The sequence below is a fragment of the Amphiura filiformis genome, chromosome 2 (assembly GCF_039555335.1).
Source record: "Amphiura filiformis chromosome 2, Afil_fr2py, whole genome shotgun sequence".
In the NCBI taxonomy this organism is placed as follows: Eukaryota; Metazoa; Echinodermata; class Ophiuroidea; order Amphilepidida; family Amphiuridae; genus Amphiura; species Amphiura filiformis.
The window spans coordinates 77516128-77543106 of NC_092629.1; the positions used below are offsets into that span (position 1 = coordinate 77516128).

General features: G+C 38.1%; 1 protein-coding gene across 1 annotated transcript in view; it reads left to right on the forward strand.

Moving 5' to 3' along the window:
* LOC140143486 (scavenger receptor cysteine-rich domain-containing protein DMBT1-like) overlaps window positions 1-26979 on the forward strand; it is a 98618-nt gene that overhangs the window by 14847 nt on the left and 56792 nt on the right. The window contains exons 3-9 of the mRNA XM_072165321.1: window positions 6703-6789; window positions 8801-9019; window positions 12676-12996; window positions 19933-20065; window positions 20428-20591; window positions 22425-22757; window positions 25379-25684. Coding sequence (XP_072021422.1) covers window positions 6703-6789; window positions 8801-9019; window positions 12676-12996; window positions 19933-20065; window positions 20428-20591; window positions 22425-22757; window positions 25379-25684 — 1563 coding nt within the window. The remainder of the gene's footprint in view (window positions 1-6702; window positions 6790-8800; window positions 9020-12675; window positions 12997-19932; window positions 20066-20427; window positions 20592-22424; window positions 22758-25378; window positions 25685-26979) is intronic.

The following is a 26979-nucleotide window of genomic DNA, read 5'->3' on the forward strand; positions in this document are numbered from 1 at the left end:
GACATTGGAGCACATTTACTGGGCAGACTATACTATATACACGCTCTAATAAGGGCTTAGAAAAACAGTGCAGAAATGTTCAAATATGCAAAATTCCTTGCTCGCTACGCTTGCATTATACATGTACATCTAGACCATTATTATAAGGTTTGCAAATTGGGAACTCAAACATTTGGCATGTGTGTGTGGGGGGGGGGGGCAACGATTAGTTGGCAGGCCGATAGGGGCAGGCAGTTCTTTTTGGCATGCCGTTTTAAGCCTAGCCTCTCAACATCAGGAAGGACTAAAGTTTCATCTCCAGCAGATCGGATCTTCTGGGAATTCAACATCAGAAAATGTTAACCAAGAAACACTTGAAAATCATCAACATCATGTACTATGTGCTGCTTTTAACATCAGGCAGCTAGCTACCCGGTACAAGCAACAGTGTTCACCAATTTCAATACAAGAAAGTATAAGTTTGTTTTTCTACCCCATGTAACAACATTTTTAATATTTTGATCAAACCAATGTCTTAAATAAAGATTAAACTTTTATTTGAATTTAATTTTTTGGGACAAGTTAAGACAAACTTGAGACAAACTTGAGAGATACGAACTCCTGAACAGCGCCATCCCGAATTTCAGCCGACACGCTCGCCTCATTACCAGTTCCGGCCATGATATTGTTCCGAGGGCCTATTACCCATGCACATTCGATTCAGAAAATTTTCTGAACAGATATGTAATGTTGAGCTCCTATTCTATCTTTTTATCAAAACAACCAAGAGTCACTCAAATTTGGTTCCCTCGGGACGCCGATATATTTCGCATAGGTGCTATTTTTTACCGGAACTATGAAGGGTTACACCAAATGCGGAAGGATTTAGTGTAGTGCACCCAACAGAGTTACCAACTCTACGAGAACACCAATCAGAGTCTGTGCAATAATGATAAGCCCTGTAGCAAGGGTAAATATGGGGGGAGGCAAGCGAAAAAAGGGGGGCGCGATTTTTTGCCAGGTCATATACCATGGTTCCCAGCCGTCGCAGAGGAGCTCATAGGGTATTGACAATATACCAGTAAACGACTCATCTGATTTGCCCGGGTTTTTGTAAGTTTGCCACTCCAAGCTAGGTGGTAGCAATGGACATTGGAGCACATTTACTGGGCAGACTATACTATATACACGCTCTAATCAGGGCTTAGAAAAACAGTGCAGAAATGTTCAAATATGCAAAATTCCTTGCTCGCTACGCTTGCATTATACATGTACATCTAGACCATTATTATAAGGTTTGCAAATTGGGAACTCAAACATTTGGCATGTGTGTGTGGGGGGGGCAACGATTAGTTGGCAGGCCGATAGGGCAGGCAGTTCTTTTTGGCATGCCGTTTTAAGCCTAGCCTCTCAACATCAGGAAGGACTAAAGTTTCATCTCCAGCAGATCGGATCTTCTGGGAATTCAACATCAGAAAATGTTAACCAAGAAACACTTGAAAATCATCAACATCATGTACTATGTGCTGCTTTTAACATCAGGCAGCTAGCTACCCGGTACAAGCAACAGTGTTCACCAATTTCTACGAGAACACCAATCAGCATTAGAAAGTATGTGGAGCTTTATCTTTAGTAGATGAATCTACTATGGTAGATTCAAGAGGTCTATTGAAAACGCTATTCAGTTGCCCAAGGACACATGCACAACGACATACATAAATCGTTGAAGCGTTGACGCTAGTAGCTCACATTCCGTCAGGAAAATATGACAAAATTATAGACACCAAAATTAAAAAAGTCTTCTAGCCAAGATAAGAGGAAATACAAGCGGACAGCAATGCATTCTTTCTGAATCAGAGATATGATTAGATCATGAATTGGCCCTAAAGTCAGCAAAACAAAATTCCAAGAAGCAAAAAGAATTTATTATTGATGGGTTTGAGCATGGGGAGGTCACTGGGAATCCGGGCTGGGAATAGAGAAACCCTTCTGCTGTTGCTAAGCAAATGCGTTTTTTGGCGGATGTAAAATAGCAACAAGAGGGCATTTAGTTGGCCTACATCTGAAATGAGTGTCTGACCCCACAACAAATAAGTGGTATTTTTTCCGAGAGATCAATGATGAACTTGCAGAACCTGCAGGTACAATGGTATATCAAGAGCCTGAAGCAAGCAGTGTAAAAGCCAGAGCTTTATCATCCCATTACTCCTATTACTTTGGGGACAAATAGATTATTCATTCATGGTTTATTAAAAGACACGGTAGCAGATAAAAGCTGAATTGCTGTGAAATTTACAATCATTAAAAAATAACAAAAAGCATGACATAGATTTAAATATCAGAAAATATCACTTAGACGGGTACTACACCCCCCGATAAACCCGTGTCCACTCTCGCATCCCTCCCAAAAACCAACAACACAGTGGCAACAAAAGTCATGCACATCACAGGGGCAAGGAATCCAACCACCACACCGGAATCTCAGTGACCCAAGACAAGCGGTCCGTTATTCATGATAAGAAATAAGGTACCGATAGGATGTACCCCGTTTCCAATCATATACACTGAACCGCCCGTCCCGAGCCACCGAAACCCCAGTGCAGCAATTGGACTCCCCGCCCCAACAACATACACAACCCCCGCCACCAGTGTGCTACTACTTTCTGAGACAAATGCAAAAATAGTCACAATTAACCACAGGGTGCAGTACCCCTTAAAGTACACAAAAATAAAACCAAGGGCGAAACCTCATCATGTAACCAGAACCCACAGAAAGAGAGGTCCGCAGCTAAAAGTGCGATCAACTGGACCTGGGAAAATGGTGGAAAGGAGGTGGTTTCACCCCAAGGATAAAATTATTCAAATAGTAATGACCAATAAATATGATATTGCACGTGAAGAAATACATTATTCAAAATAAATAACAGTAAAAAGAAGGAGTCGTGTTGGGGCGAGTCATCATGATCCCAGAGGGGTGAGAGAGAAAGAGATGGAAAAAAGCACCAAACCCCTAATGAGGGTATGACCACTCGCTCCAAAGCAACTACACCAATAAAACATATCAAAGCATACAAGAAGATCAAAAGTTTAAATACTATTGCACGTATGGAATATATATAAAAGATGTAAACATTATTTGGGTGATTCTCTGAAAAGGGGAACTTTTAAGTCCCGCGACTTTCGGCGCTCATAAAAGTTTTAAAAGCGGATTTTTTTTTCTTTTTTGGCTTAGTCATGGACTTTTGTATGTATAAAAATAGTTAAGAACATCCAAGTGGGGAAAAATTAATTTCTTGGGGTCAAAAAATTCTTCAATATCTGACGACCCCCCTGAAAACCCCATGTCCCGATGTCACGCACCGAATTTTAGTGATTTTGTAGTATTTTTGTGAGCAAGTGTGGGAAGTGAAAATTACCACTGACTGGGGTAAATATCATGTCTAAGAAGGTTTAAATGCTTAAAACCACTTCTAAAGTCAATTTTATGGAATAATTCAAAATTTGTGTCAAAAATTGCTGTCCCTTGGTTTTGCATCATTGCCGTCACATTGGCATCAAAACGGCTGGAGGTGAAGACCAAATATCAGAGGTCAATAATTTGACCCTGTACGCTGCCTTTTACAGACAAAGAAAAACATCAACCCGGAATAGGTGCACATTGGCACTCTTTTCCTGCCAATTTTGAGGGTATCTGCAAGTATACACGCGCGTACCTTTATTCAACATCATCTCCAAACGTTTCTGATCAATTTGATATAAGTCTTATTGTTGAATTTTTCCGGAAAATAATGATGGTTGAATATGTCCCACAAGCTGTTGTGGTGATATGTAACACGTGGGTAAGCTTAACCCTGCTATTAATCGTAAGCAATGTCTGAACCATCATCTCCGCTACATCAGTTGGCGTCACAATTTGCCGTGGCGGAGATGATTCTCTATAGGAATTCGTGTAGAAATATCATCTCCGTCACATCACCATCATCTCCATCACATCACCAGATCTTCAGATACAGCGAAGTCCAGTTTAGTTTATCAGAAAATGCTTACCAATTCTAAACCTTCTCATCTATATGAATTTCATTTTCAAGTAGTGTGAAAACATTACTGAAATCAAATGTCTGTGACGGAGATGATTCTCTATAGGAATTTGTGTAGAAATATCATCTCCGTCACATCACTATCATCTCCATCACAGCATTGTCATCTCCATCACAATTGTTGTTGACCTTTATTTCACCTTTGACCCAGACAACATGGAATTTACTATTTGGAAATGTAATTGATATTGTATGTGTTTACTATGTCAATAGAAATTTATTTAGTTATTTCAAGCAAAATTATGAATATACTTAAGTTTGTATAAAAAAATACTAACAGATATGACATTTTCCGTACAGCCTGCCTCTCATTGTCCCAACTAAATGACGAAAGTACAAAATCATATTTTTTTAATCAAAAAAGCAAACATGAATCAAGCAACTTACAAGTTATCCATAAAACTCATAATTAAGAGTTTTAACAATTTTTTGTCCTTGTTTCCTTTTTTGGCCTAAATGTGACGGAGATGATGCTCACCTGGCACAACCTGCAGATTACGCCCTCTATAATATAGAGGGCGCTCTAAAGATTGCGCCAAATATTGTTTTCATGCACTAGAGACTTACATCCTTACAGATATGTAAAGGAAACATTTTTATAATCATTTTCAAATTCATATTTGCCTATCTTCCAATAGTACACCTTTTCAGAGAAATACCCATTTAGAGTAAGATGAAAAATAAAACTCTCACAGACATCTGTTAGCCACTGTTCATGATCTCATTAGAAAATCCCACACATGAGCGACTCTGTTTATAATTCTAACATTCTACACAAAGTAAAGACTTAGGAGCATCACTTTATGATGGGTTGGCAATGGCTTCACCATGTCCACATTTAACTTTAAAAAAAACCACTATGACATTGCATTTTAAAAACAATAATTCAAGTGCATTGCCCAGTCCTCCATGTTTTTATAAACATTTTTATATTGTTTTGTACAATGTTTGATCTTTCTTCCATTTGAGATTTGTTTTTAGTATCATGCAGTCTTAGAACTAAATTTATAGATAAAACATAGTATACATAAATATAGTATAAAACAGAGAAAAATGTTACTTGGTACTGTCAGTTGCAGTTGGTTGCTATAAACGCCAGATAAGGTAGAAACAACTGGTAAAAAACACTTATCAAAAATCCACGAAATTTATGTTTACATCATATTTAGATTATTGGTGAGGTATTTCAGATAAAGTCAACTAATGAGTCCAGTAGTGAATATAGGCCTAAATAAGAAGAAGAAATGATTATTATACACATACATGGAAACCCCCTAGCCTATACTCCAGAGTAGTGGTGTAGGTTTTAATGACCAATTGACCAACTAAAATATAATGCGTTTTATTTGGTTTCAATGGTTATTATCGATTTATCCATTGTTTAGGAAGAGTAGAGATTGTAAAAGACAGATAACCACGACCAAAAAAATTAATGCCCATGGTAACCATTTTGTGGCCTAACTTTGCGCATTTTTCATGATCATGCATATCAACCATATGGCTGGGGGAGGGGTCACTGGCAGTTTACTTAGTGAAAATGTTTATATATACTTAAATAAATGATGACCTATGGTTATGATTGGCCAATGAACTATTCTGGGCATGTTGTTTGCAAATCACAAGCCAATAAAGGAATTTTATACTGTGAAAGTGCTATGTTATTAGCTAATTTTTATCGAAAATAGCGAACTTTCTTTAAAGTAAAACTTCGTTATGGGGTAAAGACCCTATTTTTGTATTGGTTGGTTGATCATCCCCATTCATGGTTATTCTCATCCAACCCCTGACTTTAATCAGCAAACTTCTTCTTTAGAGTTATTGAATTTTAAAGTTATACAACTTTTACTAATGAAAAAAATTGCAAAAAAGAGGGATTTTGCATTGCATATTACACAATATTCTAGGTGGGTGAGAAAACTGGCAATACTATTTTTGTAACGTCTAATACATAGGCATTTATCAGGAGCAATTTAAATTGTTCCATACTTGAAAAACTGAAAAAACATACTTTCCCTGTGGCAATGTTCAAAGAACCGTTACCATGGCAACAAGGGATTTTTGAATTTTTGATCAAGTTACAAAATCATTAGACCCAAATACCTTTCCTATCACAAGATTTAGGCAAATTCCATGAACCTTTATTTTTGACTTTGTCCACACATTGCTGAATTGAAGATTTTGCACGTAAGAAATGAACGCGCGGACAAAGCTGAACGTTCTCACATTTGGCCATATTAGAAACAATCAAGGATTATTGAACATAAGAAAGAATACATGATCCATTTTGTTTGTAACAATCATTATAATAAAGCAACAGTGAGGTGTAAAAATTTTGACTTCTTTCATACATGCAGATAATCCAATAAGATGTGTATATGACATCTCCCCTATAACAAAATAATGATGTGGTTGACCACTTTTGATACAAACGCCGCGGCTAACGATCGCAAGACGTTGATTTAGACTGATTTGTGCTGCATGCCGCGGTATATGCAACGCGACTTTAGGGATAGGATGAAGCCACTAATATAATTTGATTATTCTGCTCTTTACAGATATGATTTGGGTCGGGTTAACAAAGAAAGCCCCTTTATTGTTAATAATAATTCTTTCTATTTTTTTACAGATATCACTTGGGAGCCATGGTGGCAAGTTGATTTGGGCAATTTTTACAACATTACCTATATAAAAGTCTATGGACATAATTGTTGCAGTAAGTAATGTTGGAAGTAGTGTGTAACCCTTTAGTTAGGAGATCTTCACAAATACAAACAACTTATCTGTTGCAGATTCATACGTAGTGTTAATAACAATGAAAATTATTAATTTAAACTTCAACACTACTCGCTTTCGAGGAACTTCCTCGTCATCAGCCGATGTTGTTAGCTCTGATGTCTTTTTGGAAACGACTAGTGACCAACCTGATCAGGTGACATCACACTTGATGACGTCACCGAAGTCGGAAGTTTCCTCGATACTTTGATCGTGCGGGTTAGCGACGGCAGTGTGAAGATCAAAATCTTCAGAAAACCAACACACACTGACCAATACTTGACCAATACTTGAGTCGCACCACCCTCTGGAACACAAATTAAGCGTCAGAACGTTGATTCACAGAAGTGAAATAGTGACGGACCCATCGGATAAGGAAGAGGAGGTATCGCACATTAAGTCAGCGCTCCGTAGTTGTGGATACAGAGATTGGACTTTCTTACGTGCTCGTGAAAAGAAAAATAAATCTAACTCACAGGAAACTGTGTCCGAGTCCGCGAGTAGGGCCTTCACTGTCACCTTGCCTTACATTGAAGAAACCTCTGAACGTCTACGTAGAGCGTTCAACACAGCAGGTGTGCCAACCGCATTCAAACCACATCAGACATTACGTCAGACCTTGGTCTCCCCGAAAGACAAGGTAGACAAGTTGAAACAGTCGGGAACAGTCTACAAAATTGCATGTGCTAATTGTCATGCCACATACATCGGAGAGTCGGGCAGGAAGCTAAAAAACGACTTGCGGAGCACAAGTCGAAAGCGGCTGGTTCTAAATCGGCGGTACAAGAACATGTAAAAGCGAGCAAAAACACGCACCAAATAGACTGGGACAACGTAAAAGTACTGGAGAAAGAAACAAAAGAATTTCCCAGGAGGGTCCTGGAAGCTATCCAGATCAAGCAACAGGGGCCTTCAGTGAACCGAGACACAGGATTGGAACTAGATCCTGTGTGGGACAACCTGATCAAACCAGCGGCACCAGGGGCAGGAAACTTCCGACTTCGGTGACGTCATCAAGTGTGATGTCACCTGATCACCTGATGTTAACAACATCGGCTGATGACGAGGAAGTTCCTCGAAAGCGCTCCTGGTAAAGAAATTTAAAGCCAAACTTTAATTTCGTTAATTAAAACACTAATACATTAGATACCAGAATTATCAAATCAATACAGCAATGATCTGTATTTGAAATGGTTTGATAGTTCATGCACTTGCATAGTTTTATCGCTGGAGTATATTTAGGCCTATCCCGTGACCATTGTTATTAAAATTATTAATGAATACTGCAAGTTGCACAGAGTTGTCAACGTTTGGACTACGATCTGTTTTAACACCATGACATTAATCTTAGACAAATGTGTTTAAGGAGATATTTGAAGAACCTAGTAACGCAGTGTCCATTTGGTATTCCCTATTATGGGAAGTTCACAGTAAGGCTTTGCACTCCCAACCTCTAGTTTAATACCAAGGACCTGTAGTTAATACCAAGGACCAGCTGCAAAGTTCCCTCGTAGTGCAGTATCTCGGGGGGGGGTAAATAGCAGCTAATTTGAATGGACCGTTAAGCGGATTAGGGTTAGGGAAAAGTAGATTGATTTACAGTTTTAAAAGGAAAAAAGTCCCTACCTGTCTACCTTTTTTTATGTTACGCCAATCAAACAATTTTTTAAACCTAATTTAAAATCAACACATTTTCCAGACTGTAGCTGAAGCGTCAATATATTTTAAAATTGAGAAAATCCCATAGAAAAATTGCTGTAAAACTGCTTGTGTCCCTTCCTCCAGCATCAAACCGTTAACGCCCCCTCGTGACCCCCTATCCACCTCCCTAAGGAATCAAGGCATGAAAGCCCCATATTATGGTAACCTTAAGTCGATATGATATATTTATATTGTACATATTTATTAAATGTAGGTTGATTCTTGTTGTACTCTTGCTGCTTACTTTCAAGGCTACAGAATTAATGGTGCTGTTGTCCGTTTGAGTAAGACATGGAACCCAGATGATCTAAAAAACTACACACAGTGTGGACAGGTTAGCTATTATTACGGGAGACCTATTTGGTTCAACTGTGAAGCAGAGAAAGTGGGTCGTTATCTGAGTGTTCAGCTGGTTGGTAAAACAGGGAGCTTGCAGTTATGTGAGGTTGAAGTGTATGGATCTAGACAAGGTAACACACTTCATTCAGGAAGCACAGGCGACCGTGGGCCGTGGTCACTCTTCCTATACACCTATCCGACTTCGGCATTACTGCGGTGTCACCGATGTAAAACGGCGGTATCCCGAGGTCGGGGTTCCATCCATTATTTATTGCACTGTGTTATACAGAATTGTACCCGGGAATTGTACACAACAGTGATATTCAATACACAATCATGAGTATTGAATTACGAATTAAATCTCCCGCTCTGGTCCCTGTGTTGCCGTCAATAGAGGGCCAAATACAGTAAACGCTTCTCGGATGGGTGTATATGATTTTAGGAAGGGAACGTTGAATATATACTCTCTATACAGACGATATACAGTAAAAAAACCACATTTTTACGACATTTGTTTCATCAACTGCATATTTATCATAAAGCAGGTGTTGACTGACATTGTGCTCTACATTTAGTTCAGTTTTTGGCCGGGATTTAATGACTTCGTGACAAAATCGAACGATATACACATCTATAGAAGTAAAGAAAGTTATACTATATTAAAGTTCTTTACTTCAAAGACGTGTATATCGTTCGAATTTGCCCCGAAGTCATATATCCCGGCCATAAACTGAACTAAATGTGGAGTACAATGTCAGCCAACACCTGCTATATGATAAATATACAGTTAATGAAACAAATGCCGTCAAATGTGGTTTTTTTACTGTATATCGTCTGTAGAGCGTATATTTATATTTACATGCATCTTGAATAGTATTATATTATATTTTAAGCCTGTTGATATAACACGGCTCTGTGGCCGGCCGAGCGGATACGGCGTCTGACACAGGCGCAGTGGAACACGGGTTCGAGTCCCTGAATGTATTTACATTTCTTTTTCTTTTCTTTTTTATTAGTATTTTAAAATATCCTTCATTATATTATTTTTGACATTCTATTGATTTTTATGTCCGTGCTTGGTTTTTTTCTGTCTGTATTTCTACCTCCATTTTACGGCATAACCGGCACTGTACAAATATCCCCATAATTGCCGCACTGGTGATTGTTTTTTGTATATGGACATATGCAACATAGGCCTATATATACGGTGCAATTCCTTTAACTTGAAGTAATAATTGCCCATTCAGTTCTTTTTTTATCGTTTACATTAGAAGCAATTCGATGTAATATACTGCATTTAAAAATTATTCTTTCTTTTGTGCCAAAAATTCTCGTGTAATTCAGACCTAAGCCATGACACAAAATCAGGCATTAGCGATGTTTTTAATGACCACACCCTATTTTTTGTACTCATCATAAAGCCCTATCTATTAACTGTTTATGTGTGAAATATGATGTTAATGCAATATTCCGTTCCAGAGTTATTGAGTAAAAACGGAAAACAGATGCAATATTTAGGATGACTCGGACAATCAAGGAAAAAAATCATTATATATAACAACATAATGATAAATTATAAACAACAAATGAGATCATGGTAGCCAAAAAGAAACGGGATCCACAGCAAGGTAATGCAGGAGAGGAGGCAGATTCATGATGGGTTACTGTTTAGTAGCCCAACAATGTAAATAACTGGACTACAAGCAGTGCGACGGCAACTTCGGTCAATTCTGGTAATTATTACCGGCGTGACCTCTGCTGTTACGTAACAAAATGTTTAAAATAAGCCTGCAAACACTCAATATGGAATACACGAGTCATTTCTCATTTAATTCCCGTATGAGCCCACAGAAAATTGAGTAGATAGCAAAGAGTAACGTGTAAAAGTTGAATTATTGCAGAAACAAATACTGTTAATTGTACTCGAAATAGCCTAAGAAAGGAGAAAAAATGCATGTCACGATCACCAAAATGGAATATATCTACAACTTTGCGCAAACGCCAGTCGTATGCTTTTCTGTAAATGATAGATATCATAGTCTGGTACTGGGAATATTTGACTTCAATCAAAAGCTTCGTCCGTACACTGTTTTATTGTGCTTTCTATATATATGGCACCCTTGGGCATTTTTAAATAAATGACCCAAAATTACCCCATAGGGTTATACAAGAGTCAACAATTGAAAGTGCTCACATAATTATCACTTCGGGGTAAATATCCAACAATGGACAATTGACTACGAAAGTTTGTTTAGAGGAAAAAATGAACCATGTAATACGTCGTGTGACAGTAGTCGCGCACAAAGGTCAACATTTCAACATGTTCAACATGTTGTTCAATACGCGACTAGGAATATATCAAAACCAAATGCCAGGCAAGCTAATTTTATTAGTTATTTTTGCTTGACAGTGGACACTGTCACAATTGCAAGAATTGTGACAATTTCAAGTTGTTGACAGGCTGCGTCACAAACTATACATGATGCAGTCATGTCTACAGTAGAATTCATCTCGACCTTTGCAGGACTTAACCCCATTAAAAGCTATTAAACCAAGATAACACTCATTGAAACAGCTCAACTGATTAAATCGGATCTTCTCTGGTTGTGCACAAGTGACTGTTTTCATGTGCGATATCGCAATAAAACTGGTATTCATAGCTTCAGTTGGGTAACCGATTATAAAGGAAACGAAAGGAAACAATGTTATGTGTGGCTTTGTTCACGAAATCAGACAATGTCGTGCTTTTTGTAAACCAGCATTCTTGAAAATGAGCAACATAATGATTTTTGACTTAACACGGTTTAGAAATAATTTCTTCATATTTTTGGTGTTATCTGTCGTTTACATATCCTTCCTAAAACACCAAAGTACGAGTATTTCCAAACATCTAAATTTGCTAAAAATTTAGGACATGTTACAAAACTATATGTGACATGATCAAGGGGAATGAGTCGCATGTCGACCCTGGTGGAAAATGAGCTTTACATATGTTTCTAAAGAGGACATTTAGAGCTTTCAGAAACTGAAAACCCCATGTTGATACGATTTTTCTTTGCAAAGTTACATCAATTTATTAATCGCTGAAAACAATATAAAACAAAAGAATTTTTACACTTTCTTTGCCAATACCTCAATATCAATATTAGCAACATCCGACTCATTTCCCTTGATCGAGTCACATATTGTCTAGAATTTTAGAAGAGTACTTTTAATATTGGCCGGTTATTTTTCACACAGCGACGTTAACTAGGCAATGTACTATTACCTATAACATTAACTAAAACACCAAAGTACGAATATTTCCAAACATCTAAATTAGCTAAAAATTTAGGACATGTTAAAAACTATATTTTCTAGAACCTTAGAAGAGTACTTTTAATATTGGCCGGTTATTTTTCACACAGCGACGTTAACTAGTCATATCCCCATACTGTTAACGTAGGGCTATTTGTAAAGGTCACGCGTCAATGGGAAAGAGCACTGTGTATTGTGTATAGGAAAACGGACAGTAACTGCAGTATGATCTGCCACAATTCCCAAGAATTGTGACAATTCCATGTTTTTGACAGGCTGCGTCACAAACCTAGAACTGTCACAATTCCAGAATTGCGACGATTATTTTCAGGACTGCGACACAGCAAGCGGTTCCATAGTTTGCGCGGTCACTATGTGGTAGCGGATTAGAATAGGAGGAGGAGGAGGGAAGGAAAGGGGGAGGAGGAGGAAGAAGAAGAAGATGAAACTAATTGACCATTTGGAATTCTGTCTTTTTTTTTTATGGCAGTTGACAAAGTTGAAGTCCGCCTTGTTGACGGCGAATCCCAATTCGATGGGCGAGTGGAGCTTAATTACGTTAACCTTTGGGGCACCGTTTGTTTTGACGAATTTGATATGCAGGATGCCACCGTCATTTGCAAAATGCTTGGATCAATTTCAGCTATAGGTTTCAGTTCATCTGGCGGTGGTCAAAACTCCCAACCAATTTGGTTAGATGATTTGTCATGCAAGGGTAATGAGACTACAATTTTGGAGTGCCTACATGCTGGATTTGGAAACAGCAATTGTTTGCATACAAAAGACGTTTCTGTATCGTGTGTCAAACCCGGTGAGTTTTTTTTTTTTAATCAGTTAGCGGTAGTAGGAACTGCTAAAAGTTAGATTCACAACTTGTGTAATGGCTGGCAAAATGTTGATCATTTAAACGTTTTGAACAGCTAACTGTTGCATTGTACAGGGTGAGTAAAAAAAAGTGCAATAGAGAAAATAATCCATTTTTATTTAAGAACCGAGTTGAACCTTTTAGTAAATTGTATATCCATTAGTGACCTTGTGTGAAAAAATCAAGGAATTAGCATTTACCGTTTTGTTTTTATGACACATTTTATAGCGATACCCAATTTTAATGTTTGTCCAAGAGACATCTAAATTTTGAATGTCAGCCCACTCTGTGTAAGGTAGATTTGGAACAACTGCGTTTTTCTTAACGTTTTTAAACATTTTAATTGCTGCTAAATAGGAAAAACATTACAAAAAATAGATGACTGTTCCGCGTATTACAGATTGCGTGCATTTTACGCGCCTGGTTTACGCGAATCGCCTTTATACGCGTACCTCGCCGTACACGCATATCGGGCTTGCGAAATACGCTCTCACTGACTAGATATAAAGCGTAAAATACGCACTCACTGACTACAATCCCCGAAATATGTCTTGAAACGTTAAAGCGTCTTTAGGGGAAAATAAGTCCCCCCACTCCCCCGTGCAATGTTGAAACGTGCAAATGTGTTCAGCGTGTCTCCAAAGTGTCGCAACATTGAATGATGGGGGGTGGGGAAGGGAAAGGTGTTAATTGATGGCCCAGCTTTCTTCTAATTCCAAATATTGAACATCTTTATGCACATTAAAAATACACTTTTGATTTCATTCAAGATGCCTAAAGCGTTTCAAGGACATTTTTCGGGGATTGTAGATACGAAAATATATCAGGTTAGCGGTGTTCTTTGATATTTCCCTATACACTCTTGTTCCGGCAGTTAACAGTCGCCAAGTATAAGAAGAAAAGTTTAAGATTTTAAAACAATTAATGTTCAAAGGCGTGATTTTGCGCTTAATCTGCAAAGTTTAACGTATGTTAAAAGACTGTTAAACTCGAGCGTATAAAGGTGGTTATTTTTTGTTACGTTAAAAGGCGTTAAACTGTGTAATGTTTAGTGGAGTTGTACTTTACCTGTTTAACGATACATCTCGCGCCACGGAATTTTAACCAATTATTGTTTAAAATGACAAAAGCAAATGGCGGCCACGAGTGAATGCTGGTCGTGCTGCTTATGGTATCCTGAAACTTCGTTCAAATAGGTAGGTTTGAGTCAATCAGGTTGCACCAAACTCGAGATTCGTTTGATAAGTTATGCATAGACATCATTGAGACATAAAGGATGGATATTGATGCGTTCATTTGCTAGATTTAACAACGTCATTGGGATTGACATTCTAGCGATACTGTACTGTACTGTTCTACGTGCACGGTACATGTATATCACCAATGTGTGTACCGCGATGTTCAGTTTTGGGCATACGCACAATAGCTTACAATGTAGACGAGATGCATTGAAGTATCGGTATGCTGGATACCGTATCGAGTGTGTGAATTTATTAGCGTTGATGTATTGTATTTTAGCATTGTATCGTAATGCATGCGAGAGAGAAAGGCTTACTAGATTTTAATTTTTTACTCGGATACATTGCCCGGATACATAGCGGGTTGAACTGATAAAAAAACCACTTTATGCATGAAATTGTATTTTTGAACGAATCTCACAGTTGACCAAGATCTGATGACTTCAAATCTATCATGAATTATGTTTCAGTATAAAAAAATTTTTAAAAAGAAAGAAAGAAAGTCCCAATCATAATTAAATCCAATACAACCATTGATTAAGCAGTTGTATTTCTTAAACAATCCTTAGATAAAATAGAACATATAAATCATTATCTGTTTAGAGTTATTAAGCAAATATTGATTAAAAGACCTTAAACAACCTAGTTGGTTAAGCACTTAAACTTGAAGCTGGTTAAAGTGCTATATGCATTTATTGGTTAAAAGTTTTAACCAACTATTGATTTGAGCCTTAAACAACAAGAAAATTAAGGGCCCTTAACCAATATTTCGACGAGAGGACCACGTAACTAACACGAGTTTAAGATTGATTAAGATTGTTTAAGACTTTTTTAATTGGCGAAATAAGAGTGTAGTGGTATGATAAAATGGAGCACCCAAAGTGTTATTGCCCTTGGTCTTGTTTAAGGAGAAGAAACGTTATTTGTTGTTATTTTCATTTTACCTTTACTTTGTTTATTCTCTATCAAGAACATACAAATTTGTAGGCGGATTTTTTCAAATGTCGAAATGAAATGCGCGCAAATTGAAGTGGAGTGAATTATAAAATATCCTGTGAGTTGAACATATTGGGATTTAAAAAAACTGGAGTTGGAGTCGAGTGATGTATGAAGGACTTAAAGTAATGTTAGAAAGTTTGTTTCAACAGAAAAAAGAAATTAAAATAACGCAAAAATCAACCTTATTTAAGTTAAAGTCAGTTTCAGAGCTGGTGCCTTTATCGTGAACTGTGTGCTCTCATTCAAAATACATGGTACCTCGTGGACAAATAATGAAATTGGGTATCGCAGCAAAAGGACTCGTAAAAATTAAACTGTAGTTGTGATTCACTTCATTTTTTTCACAGAAGGTGACTATTGAGTGTGGCATTCATAGAAACTTTCAATAATGGGAAAGTTCAAAGTGGTTCTTACATAAATATCGATTTTTTGCTCTATTGCACCTTTTTTTACTCACCTTGTAGCATCAGAGCGGAGTTTCAATTGGTTTTCCTGCCGTTTTGGGGATTAAACATAGCCATAATAAAACAAGATCGTCGCCTGATTAAGTTCTCCAACTAGTCAGTGGCGGCACTGCGGGATTGGGGTGACAAGGGGGATCATTTGCCCTCAAATATTTTTCTTACCCCCCCAGTTTTACCCCCCTTAAGGCAAAAACCCAAATTAAAATCCACTGTTGCGGCAAGTTTGTGCAAAATGTCCCCCTCCCGAAATTCACTTTGCCCTCTAAGACCCCCCCCTCCCAAAAAAAAACCAAAAAAACAAATCCTGGTGACGCCACTCAGTCCAATTAAACAGATAAGAAGTTTGTCAAATGAAAACTATTTGCTCACTATTAAATTGATAATTCTCGTACTCCCATGTGGCCAGATTCACAGCTTGAATAACTACAGTAGAAATGTAATTTGATAAATCAACATATGTGGTGCGATCAAGCTCAATCATTCGGAACTCGGAAATATTGAATTTTCAGTTTCTTATAGGAGAGTAAAAAGCATTTGCAGAAAACCCCACTAAAATTGAACAGTCATTTCCAAAGATATGAGCAAATAAAAAGTTTCCAAAACAGAAGGAAACAAAAGGAAATATGTGACCATCCATCACAACTGAGCCCGGATGTCGCCAATGCCACTATTGAGATATGCTCCATTGAACTTAACAATAAACAATAGGAAACAAAGGATTTATTGACTGTTTTATTGATTTTTCACTACTTAAATAGTACTATAGACATGATATACATCATTTTAAAGCTAATTTCAAGCAGAATATTTTGGTTGAATATCTCAAAAATGATGATTGGCGACTTCAGGGCTCAGTTGTGCTGAGTGGTCACATATTGCCTTTGTTTGACTATATCTCAAAATCAATATTTCCGAGTTCCGACTGATTTTGCATGATCGCATCATATATAACAAATAACTAACCTGCTCCTTTGTATCACGGAAGTTACACAACTCGGGGCAGATGTGTTGCTCGGTAGACTAAGCTGGCCTGATCGGTAAGATATTGTCGAGGAGTATATCACTCGCCTCCTTGCGCATACTCAACCTGATACACAAACAACGGTAACGTTATGTAACATACTAAAGAATTATATATAGAATATAAATGTCTTGATGGAGCTTGATGCGCGTGAATACATTGATGTGGCGCTTAAAACCCCTGTACGGCGTCATACGGTTGAAATGCCACTAAATACACAAGGTTTTACCATTAATATTTTTCAGAGACAGTCCGTCACCCTTAGTTACTCATTGCTTTCTTGCCCTGCGGGGCCCTTATATTGGGGTCCTACTTGGAGTGTTTATTCATCGCATGAGAGTCCCCTGCCGGTCTTGCGGTCTTGATGTGTTTTGTTGATACTGGGGTCCAGTATCAATCAACAAACAACATCAAGGCCGCAGTGCCGGCAGGCCCGAGGCCGGCAACAAACACTCCAAGTTGAAAAAAAAAAGATTGGTTTCCAATTTTTACTATGATGTGAAGACATATCGAAGCTGTTAGTCTAAGATGGGGTTTAGTATCCATCATCATCATCGGCTGCCCATCGAGGTCGATGAAGGCACAGTTGTCGAAGTTGATGGATGTCTATTTCTCCTTCCTTCTAGGTACGTCTCCTTTCGCTTCCGCTCCACTGTTTTTCCAGCATCGTGGATCTTCTTCCTCTAACTGACTCGGTCACTACTCCCTATTCCAGAAAAATACAGAACTAATTTTTTGGAATAAAAAAATATCATCCTGTTTTGCCAAATGAAACATAGCTAAATCCTAATCCTTTAGTTAGTCCTAACTAGCAATAAAAGTCCAATTTTAATTTTTAGCCAATTTTTGGAAATAAGGGCCAAAAACATGCGTTTTTAGGGTGTTTTTCGTATGCTGTGACAATCAAGCCCAAAGACTTGTACTAAGACTAATTTCAGTTTATGCATTCTAAGTTTTGGGAAAGACATGTTTCATTCTTATAACCAGTCATTTATTTTTTGATTTTTGTGAATCATATGTCAGAAAACATGCTGAAAATGCATGTTTTTGGCTCTTTTTTCAAGAAGTTAGTGAAATAGTGAACTTTTTTTATTTCCAGTTAGGACTAACTAAAGGATTAGGATTTAGCTGTTTCATTTGGCAAAACAGGATAAAAAATTAGTTCTGTATTTTTCTGGAATGGGGAATAGCTTTCCATGTCAGCTGTCTTTAGATCACGCTTCACAACATCTCTGTACCAAAATGTCTGCCCACCACGTTTTCTCTTTCCTTCTGTGAGCTCACCATACATCAGAGCTTTTGGTAATCTGTCATCAGGCATCATCACGACATGACAGACCCAGCGTAGTTGGCTCTTAACTAGGATGGCTTCTACGCTCTCCAATTTGGCTCTTTGAAGCACCTCTCCATTAGAAACGCGGTCCTGCCATGATATACCCACGATACATCTAAGGTGACGAAGTTGGATGGAGGTTAACCTCTTGATATGCCTCCAATAGAGTGTGTAAGTCTCAGTAGAATACAGGAGACAGGATAGGACAAACACGCGATACAGCTTACCTTTGGTCACAAGTCTTATACTCTGAATGCGTCTTGTGATCTCCAAATCGATGGAATTGTCCATGGATATCACACTCCCCAGGTGAAATTGGTGACAGATTTGACAGGTTCTCCATGTATGTAGAGATCAGGATCTTGGTATTGAGTGCCATGAGCAGGTTGGTAAATGACCTATGTTTTACTGATGTTGATTGTAAGGCCATATGCTACTGATGCAGTCACAAAACAGTCCAACATGTTCTGCCGGTCTTCAATGGATTGAGCTACCAGGACGGTATCATCAGCATATGGGAGCTCTTGTACACACACTTCTTTACATCGGGGCTGGCACGGAGACGAGTCAGATTGAACAATTTGTCATCTGTTCTAGAACAGAGGAAAACTCCATGCTGACCATCTGATAAGTTGTTAGATGAAGTTTCCAAAACAACTGTCAGGTAGAGACCAAATAAGGTTGGTGCCAATACACATGCCTGCTTAACACCATGACAAACTAGAAGGACTCGGTTGTATCACCATCAACTAGAACAGTTGCCTACATTCCATCATGAAATTCACGGATGATCTTGACTAAGATATCTGGACAACCATAATGCTCCAGTCCAGTAGTTTCCAAAATAGTTCTCTATCGATGGTGTCGAATGCTTTGGTGAAGTCAATGAAGACCATGTAAAGTGGTATCTGCTGCTCTATTGATTTTCCCTGAAGCTGGCGCAGGGTGAAGATTGGATCAATTGTGGATCGACTGGCTCTCAATCCAGATTGGCATTCAGGCAGTATGTTTACCAGCAGTTGAGAGCAGGGACATTCCTCTATAGTTGCCACACTGTGCAGTCCTGTATTCACTATTGATAAATAGCAATATATAAATTCTTAATAGAGAGCAATGGAGGTTGCCATTATGGCTGGGCGCCAGTATGTCTGGAGAGTTGACCTCTAGCACAGTTGGTGGTCTTCCTGTACTTTTCAATGTTAAGGCAGTTGACTTCAGCAACTTGTCGCTCAAAATTTGTGTTTTACCGAATAAAAACAATTATAAAACAAATGGCGCTTGGTAAATTTTTAAACGCTTTCGGTAACTTTTCTCTAAAATCAGTTTCTCATAACATATGTAAGTTACAGGATCCCCCAATCTTCAGATTTTTGGCACATGTCATTTTTGTGAAAATTCCTGAATACCGGCATCTTGTTTTCCTATTCATTTGTATAGAGTGAATGCTTTATCTAGATACTGTTTGCTGATACGATGTTGTGCAATGGCTGCGCCCATGTACCCTATGGTGATTTATAAATAGCTATATATAAATAATGAATACAGAACTGCTGTGTGCGGTCACTCTTCTTAAAAATGGTGACAATCATAGCATTCTTAAATTCTTGGGGTAGTTCAGCTGCACCCCAGCAGTTTTGGAAAAACCTGCACAGGGCTTGGATGGTGCATGACCCACCAAACTTGTACACCTCTGAGGGAATTCCATCCATTACATGAGCATTAGTATAAAGAGTGAAGTAATGTAGTTACCGACATAAACTGATATGTGACCCATACATTATTTGAGCAGACCATGCTTACGAGTCGAGTGATTATTTTCGTTTAAAGATCCGGTTCGCCTTGTAAATGGCAGAGTTGAAATATTTCATAATGACAAATGGGGAACAATTTGTGATGATGATTGGGATTACAGAGACGCCACCGTTGTATGCAGACAATTAGGCTTTAAATATGCTGATAGGTAAGTTGTGTTAAACACCCTATATGTTTCGCAGAAAGGGAGAATATTTGCGTAAAACGGATATGTTAGTATGACCATGCATGGAATATAGCCTGTATATAATAGGTTTTTCTTTACCGAGTAACCTTAAGATAACAATAAACTGGTTTAACATAAACTGTAGATAGCGAAGAACGAAAAGAATAGAAAAAAGTTGAGCGAGTAAAGACATGAGGAAGATAATATTTACTTGGAGGGATTTATATGTCACCCGCCCGAAGGGAATGAGTTTCGCTGCACCTTATATGGTACTCGTATTCTTCTGTATGTTGAGATCAACATGATGTGTAAACACACAACTAAGTTACATAATTTTATTCCAGAGCGTTTAACGGCAAAAATATCCCCGATGTCACGGGTAACATTTGGTTGGACAACGTCAAATGTAAAGGCACAGAGCAAAGTCTTGTACAATGCACTAGTAACGGATGGGGTAATCATACTTGTGGACATTCGGAAGATGTTGTTGTTAGCTGTGTGAATAATTGTAAGTTATTGATACAGGATGATCCAAGAAAAAAAATACTGATAAAAAAATAATAATAGCAGACCCCTATAATAGCGATTTGATATACTATGATATAAACAACAAGTTGTTAACAAAAAAAGAGTACTTACGAATAACCAAGAAGATCGTTAAAATTAATAAATACACTTATTGATGATCTACAAGCTAGTATCTTAATTGTACCTAGTCAAACATAATAAAATAATTATGATAAATAAGCTTTCTCAGAAACTTGCCTAATACGGCACAAAGTTTAAGTGTGTTTGCCCAGCATTACTTCTGAGAACTCCAACATAACAACACACCGAAGACCTCGTGCCTTATACCCTATTACCCCCTCTATAGCATACGTTCTCGCAGCGTTAACCGTTTTAACACTTGTCCTGTATTACCAACTTTTTGAGCACTTTTGGACACCGAGGACATTTGGACATGTAAAAATGTCCGTCATTGTTCAGGTCCTCGGACATGATATTAATAGTGCAAGGGGGTGGATGTGTGTGTGTGTGTTGTGTGTGGAAAAGCAACAACAAAGACGACAAAATGTGAGGCCGCCAGAACAGACAGGACCATCACTTGTGAGCATTAATACCCAATATATATCATATATTATACACATGTTAGCCTTTTAAGACACATGCAGTTATTGTTAACTACATGTATGCACACAACACAGGGACACTCACAATAGGCAATTGAACCCTACTGGTAGCGCTGTATCGTAGCTATTGGGGATGAACTAGTTAGTATCATATATCAAAAGTATAAAAGCTATGATTTTAGTACTTTCTCTCTGTTTCAATTACTTATTCTTTTCCAAATATCTGAAACTTCAATCCGGTACAAGCTTTAATAACGGGGGAACATACATTTTTATTAAAAAGAAATCCTACCATCTACCCAAACTCGCCGTGTTATTCCAATGCACATTTTACTTCACCGGGCAGCCATTTTTTGATCGTAGTTTGAAGATTGGCGTCATGAAACCGTCATAGGTACAAATTTAGTACTTTCTGTCAATCAATTATGGCTTATTCTCTACATGTCAATCTTTAAATAATTGGCATAGTCCTTATAATAACGGTACTCCGCCTTATGAGTAAATGACAGCAAACAGCTGCAAACCAGTGAAAAAATATCCCAAAACTCGGTCAGTGGGGCTCTGTTCGTACATGTCAATAGAGTCATTATCGATTGGATTAGTCGTCCGTAGCGGACAATTCGGTCGCTCATTGGATCAATATGATCAGGTGGTAATAAATTTGCATTGGACAATAGATTACTATATAATGGTTTAGTACTGCATATATCGGTTTAATCTTCAACATGTTCAATAAGCGGGTTTATGGCTGGAAAGGTCACGGTGAATTCGCCGTGGACGTAAGTGCACTATGAGTTGCTCAGTGGTTAATTTAGTATCTAGAGGCCCTGCATGTTTTTATCGATTGGCTCCAAGCAAAGGATTTGAACCGGTGTCCTTTACCGTAATCATAGCGCAGTGCAGTCCATTCAATCAAATGTTGTCATCAACATAATTATTTCATCGAAGTGCATTTGTGTCCTTTACCGTAATCATGGCGCAGTGCAGTCCATTCAATCAAATGTTGTCATCAACATAATTATTTCATCGAAGTGCATTTGTTATGTAGATTGCAATCACGCTTTGGTTGAATGCATTTGAGTAGTCCGCCATATTTACGGGATGATACGTCATATGCACAACCTCTATAGGAGACTAAGTTGCAACATGATATTAATATTTCCATAGCTCAGAAAGAGGTAAAGTAATCCAAATCGTTACCATTCTACCAGCTGATACAGGAACCATCCGTTTAACTGGTGGCGCTACCGAAAATGAAGGGCGCGTGGAATTGCAATATCAAGGGGAATGGAGTGCTGTATGCTGTGACGAATGGGACATTCTGGATGCCGATGTCGTCTGCAAGCAGCTAGGGTTCGACAAAGGGGCACAGACAGCAACAATCAATTCTCGATTCAGCAGCGGACCTATGCAGATCATACTCAATGACGTACAGTGCAATGGTTTCGAGGATCATCTATTGACATGTAACCACACAAACGTGCTAACTGATCATACCTGCGGGGACAGTAAACACGCTGGTGTAATTTGTTTACCGAATAAACGTACGTAGTTTTTGATAACTCTTCTTAAGGCCTCGTATCCATAGGCTGTTCCCTTGTGGCTTGTGCCCTTGTTCCGTGTTTACTTTTTCCCATGTGACCTGCCACACAGATAACGAACCGTAGCGGCCACTAAGCAAAACAAAGGTTCGTTGTCTGTGTGGCAGGTCACATGGGAAAAAGTAAACACGGAACAAGGGCACAAGCCACAAGGGAACAGCCTATGGATACGAGGCCTTATAGTCAGTACCGAATTGTAAATATGAATACAAAAATCGTTCCCCATAGTGTTTATTTGTTCTTGTGCAGGACAGTGGCGGCGCTACGGGGTGGGGGGCACCCGCCCCAAATATTATTCTTGTCCCCCCCAGTTTGCCCCCCCAGTTTTGAGGCAAAAAACATAAAATTACGTAAATTTACGTTTTTTGCGGCAATTTGGCGCAAGATTTGTCGACCCCCAGAAATTCACTTTGCCCCCCCCCCACCATGCCCCCCCAAAAAAAAATTCATGGTACCGCCACTGGTGCAGGATGCGTATCTCCATTACCTACTTTACTTATATTATACGGGGGAAACGATTAAGCATCAGTAAGGTTCTCCTTCACTTGTGTAATTTGCGTAATATTTTGCTTGTGTGTATTGCACAGCGTCATCATCCCTATATCTTCGTGTCAAAAATTGCCGTGATACTACGGCGAATCCTCTCGTTTTTCAATAGCTACGTATGGCGATTTTGTTCGAGATAGGCCGAGCGACTCAGGCTAAGCATACCATTTACACCATACTATCATATGAGATACCACTAAGTTTCTATTCTACACATTATTACGATTTGTGCATGCTCTAGTACCCCATATGATGTTGCTATTACAAGAAAATTCGATTTGTTTTCAGGTAAATCCCAGGTTTTGTTTTTAATACACTAACTTGAAAAGTAATACACTAATTAGCGGCCATTGCTGTTTGATGTGTTTGATTTTACTGCATTTTATAAGTAACGATTTTTAAATCGTAAATAAAAATTGTGATATATTTAATTTTGAGAATTTACAATTATATAAAGGAACACATTTAGCCCATTTACCTAAGATCCAGGTGCTTGTATAGAATATTCAATCATCATGGTCTATAACACAATGTATATGTAAACTTTCTTTATCTGTGTCAATAATAGAATATTGATTCAAGATAATTTAATACATTATGAGTTTGTACTTTACCACTGAGCGATCTTGCGATCGATTTCTAGCCAATCAGATAGGACTCCTTTTCTTGCGTTCGGTGAAATACCAATCGCCCGTCGCTCACCAACGGAGTATGGCGCTGTATGGAAAAATATTTATAATATAGGGTGTTGACACTGTGTATTGTATACCTCGACTGCTTACATTAGACCCAGTTTTAACCACCGTTTATCAGTGGGAACTGGTAGCCTAATGGATAGAGCGTCCGTCTAGAGATCGCAAGGTCGTGGGTTCGATTCCCATACCGGCACATTCCCTTGCTTTTTTTCAAGTTGGGTTGTGTGCCATTTTGGATTTGTATTTATTTGTTGTCTGTCATGTTTAATTGTAAAACTTTGGGTTGGTAAACTATTCATTTTGTCTTGTTTCGAGAAGACTTCAAACTAAATGGCCACGTTCTTTCTTAAATATCTGAAATAGCATCAACAATGGTTACCGGGTTAAATTCTTGACTAACAAAGAGCATGGAAGGTTCTTTGAACCGTTTTTTGGTGTACTGTTGATGCTAAATTCAATATCTGTATAAAAGGTTTGTTTTTTGATGGACCACAAAGATTTTTTTGTATTGGTTAAAATTACGTCAGTTATTCATTACACTGCGATTTTTACTCCAAAATGTGTTTGATTTCGTTAACATTTTGTTTATAATTATGATAAAGTGAATCCTCCGGCCCTCTATAATGTCGTAGTCTGCAGAAAAATTGCGTACTAACCTTACGATAATGAAATTATATCACAGTGGCCTATGGAGCAATGTACATAATCATAATAACTCGCAAACGCAAAATGGGAATCAACTTAAATCTTGAGAATAACTTTTTTTCATGGATATCTACTCAAACATACCATGCAATGTGGATACTAGAATCACAAAGTACTCCTTAAACGTTACAGTTTAATAGTGTACACTTTAAACTTAAATTTCAAAAGGAGTCGCTCCACTTCACTGAGAGATATAGTGGATGAATGCTGACTCTGTTATTATTAGCATAATCCTTCAAAGGCGTTTTTCTCGAAAAAGCCCAATTTTTTCAGTTTCAGTTTATTTCACCAAGATAAAACAAAAATACAAATTACAAGATTAAGTGGTGTGGAGGTCAAAGAGAGCAAAGCTCGAATGTATCTGACTCCCATTATAAAGTTACTTATATAAAATTAACCAATTAAAGAGACAAAAGAACATGCTACAGATGAGTAAAACGAGACTTTCAAAGTGCTATACAAGTGCAGGCAGACAAACAGAACGTAAAACAGTGGTGGCAATGTAATATAAACATTTCCAAATATGTTGATGCAATCCCTGAATGGAACCCCCTGAACAGGACCAATCAACTGTTTGCTAATAACCATTTAATCTTTTCACTTCCCTTGACCATCTAGGTCCTAAAAATTTCCATCTGCAACTCTTTGATCCACGAACGAATACCACGGGAGGCACACAAGGCATCGTGCAAGTCTTTTCCTACGGAAAATATGGCACACTTTGTAATAAAGGCTGGAAATTTGATGATGCTCTTCGTGTCTGCAAAGCGCTTGGCTTCCTTGGAGTGGAGAACCACGCGGCGAAGCTGGGCGAAGGCACGGGTGATATACTGTTTGCCCGACTGTTTGGATATACTCGCCGTCTCATCTCAGCGCTCAGCGTATGTGATCATTCCCAAGATGTTACTGTTGTTTGCCGTGAAGGTAAAAAAGGAGGACATTTTCATTTGTGCATATTTAAATTTCTCCCTGATGAATGCAGAAATCCCCCAAGTCGATTTTTGACCCTTTGTTTGATGAAACATATCGTTTGTTCTAAACTACCGACTGAAGTGGAATAAAGTTTACAAAAAGCTTGATTACAGTTTAAAATATCCCACATAATCGTACAAGGCGATATGGGGGTGATTTTTAAGTTAGCATGTAGCTTTCCCACGTTAGGGGAGCCAATGTGTTTTGGCATCCTTACACCTCAAAGGATAAAACTAGAATTGGTTCCACTTTTTTTCTATGCCACCTATGCTTCCCACGAACATTTGTTCTATCATGTTGCAATATATGTATGACGTGCATCAACTTGTTCCCATCATAATTGCTAAGAATAATGATGTCAATGGTCATGCACTAGGGTGCTTAGTTCACGAGTTATAAAGTAAATAAGGTCAGATGTAAAATATCTCATGCACAGAAGCCAATTTTTCAAAATGCACCTATTCAATCGATATTTGTCTCAAATTACTCCTCTCGTCAAACCAAATAGAAAAACAATTTATTTGAGAAATGTGTAACCTCAGAATCGGACGAAATCATGGGTCAAATGCCTGTACATTTTTCTATTGGACTTTGGCTGCATGAACTCTGAAGGCGGACATGGCAATATAAAAATGCACTAAAATTGTGAATTATGTATAATTTAAGATTTTTTATGTTAAGGGGAGTAATTTGAAACCGGTTTCGATGAAATCAGACCATTTTTTAAATGTTGACCTCTGTAAATGAAATTTTTGACATTTCACCTATTCGACCTTACAAATCCTGAACTAAGAACCGAAGAAAGTATGACAATTAACATTTTTATTCCCTGTGATGAGAGGAAAAATTTGAGATACATTACAACATGATGGGATTTTTGTTAAGTTTTGGCGCTACTGTGGCATTCGACCCCTCGTGGGAACCACAGGGGCCATATAAAAAAATGGCACCAATCCCATTTTTATCATTTCAGATTTAAGCATTTTGCCCCTTGGGAATTTTGCCAGGTACGTCATTATCTAGCACGCATGGGCAATTATATATCTGCACAAGACCTATAGCCAAGTTTTGAAAAGTTAAAAAGTTTCCTTTGTGCACAGAGCTTTTGTTTTACCCCCCCCTGAAATCCTGAGCACGCTATATTGTCTAGAGTTCTTATAGTCTTCTCGTACAGTAATGGTAAATAAACATGTTTAGAGTGTTGATGGTTTGTGTTTGGGAATTCAGCATTCAATTTCTGAAATTTT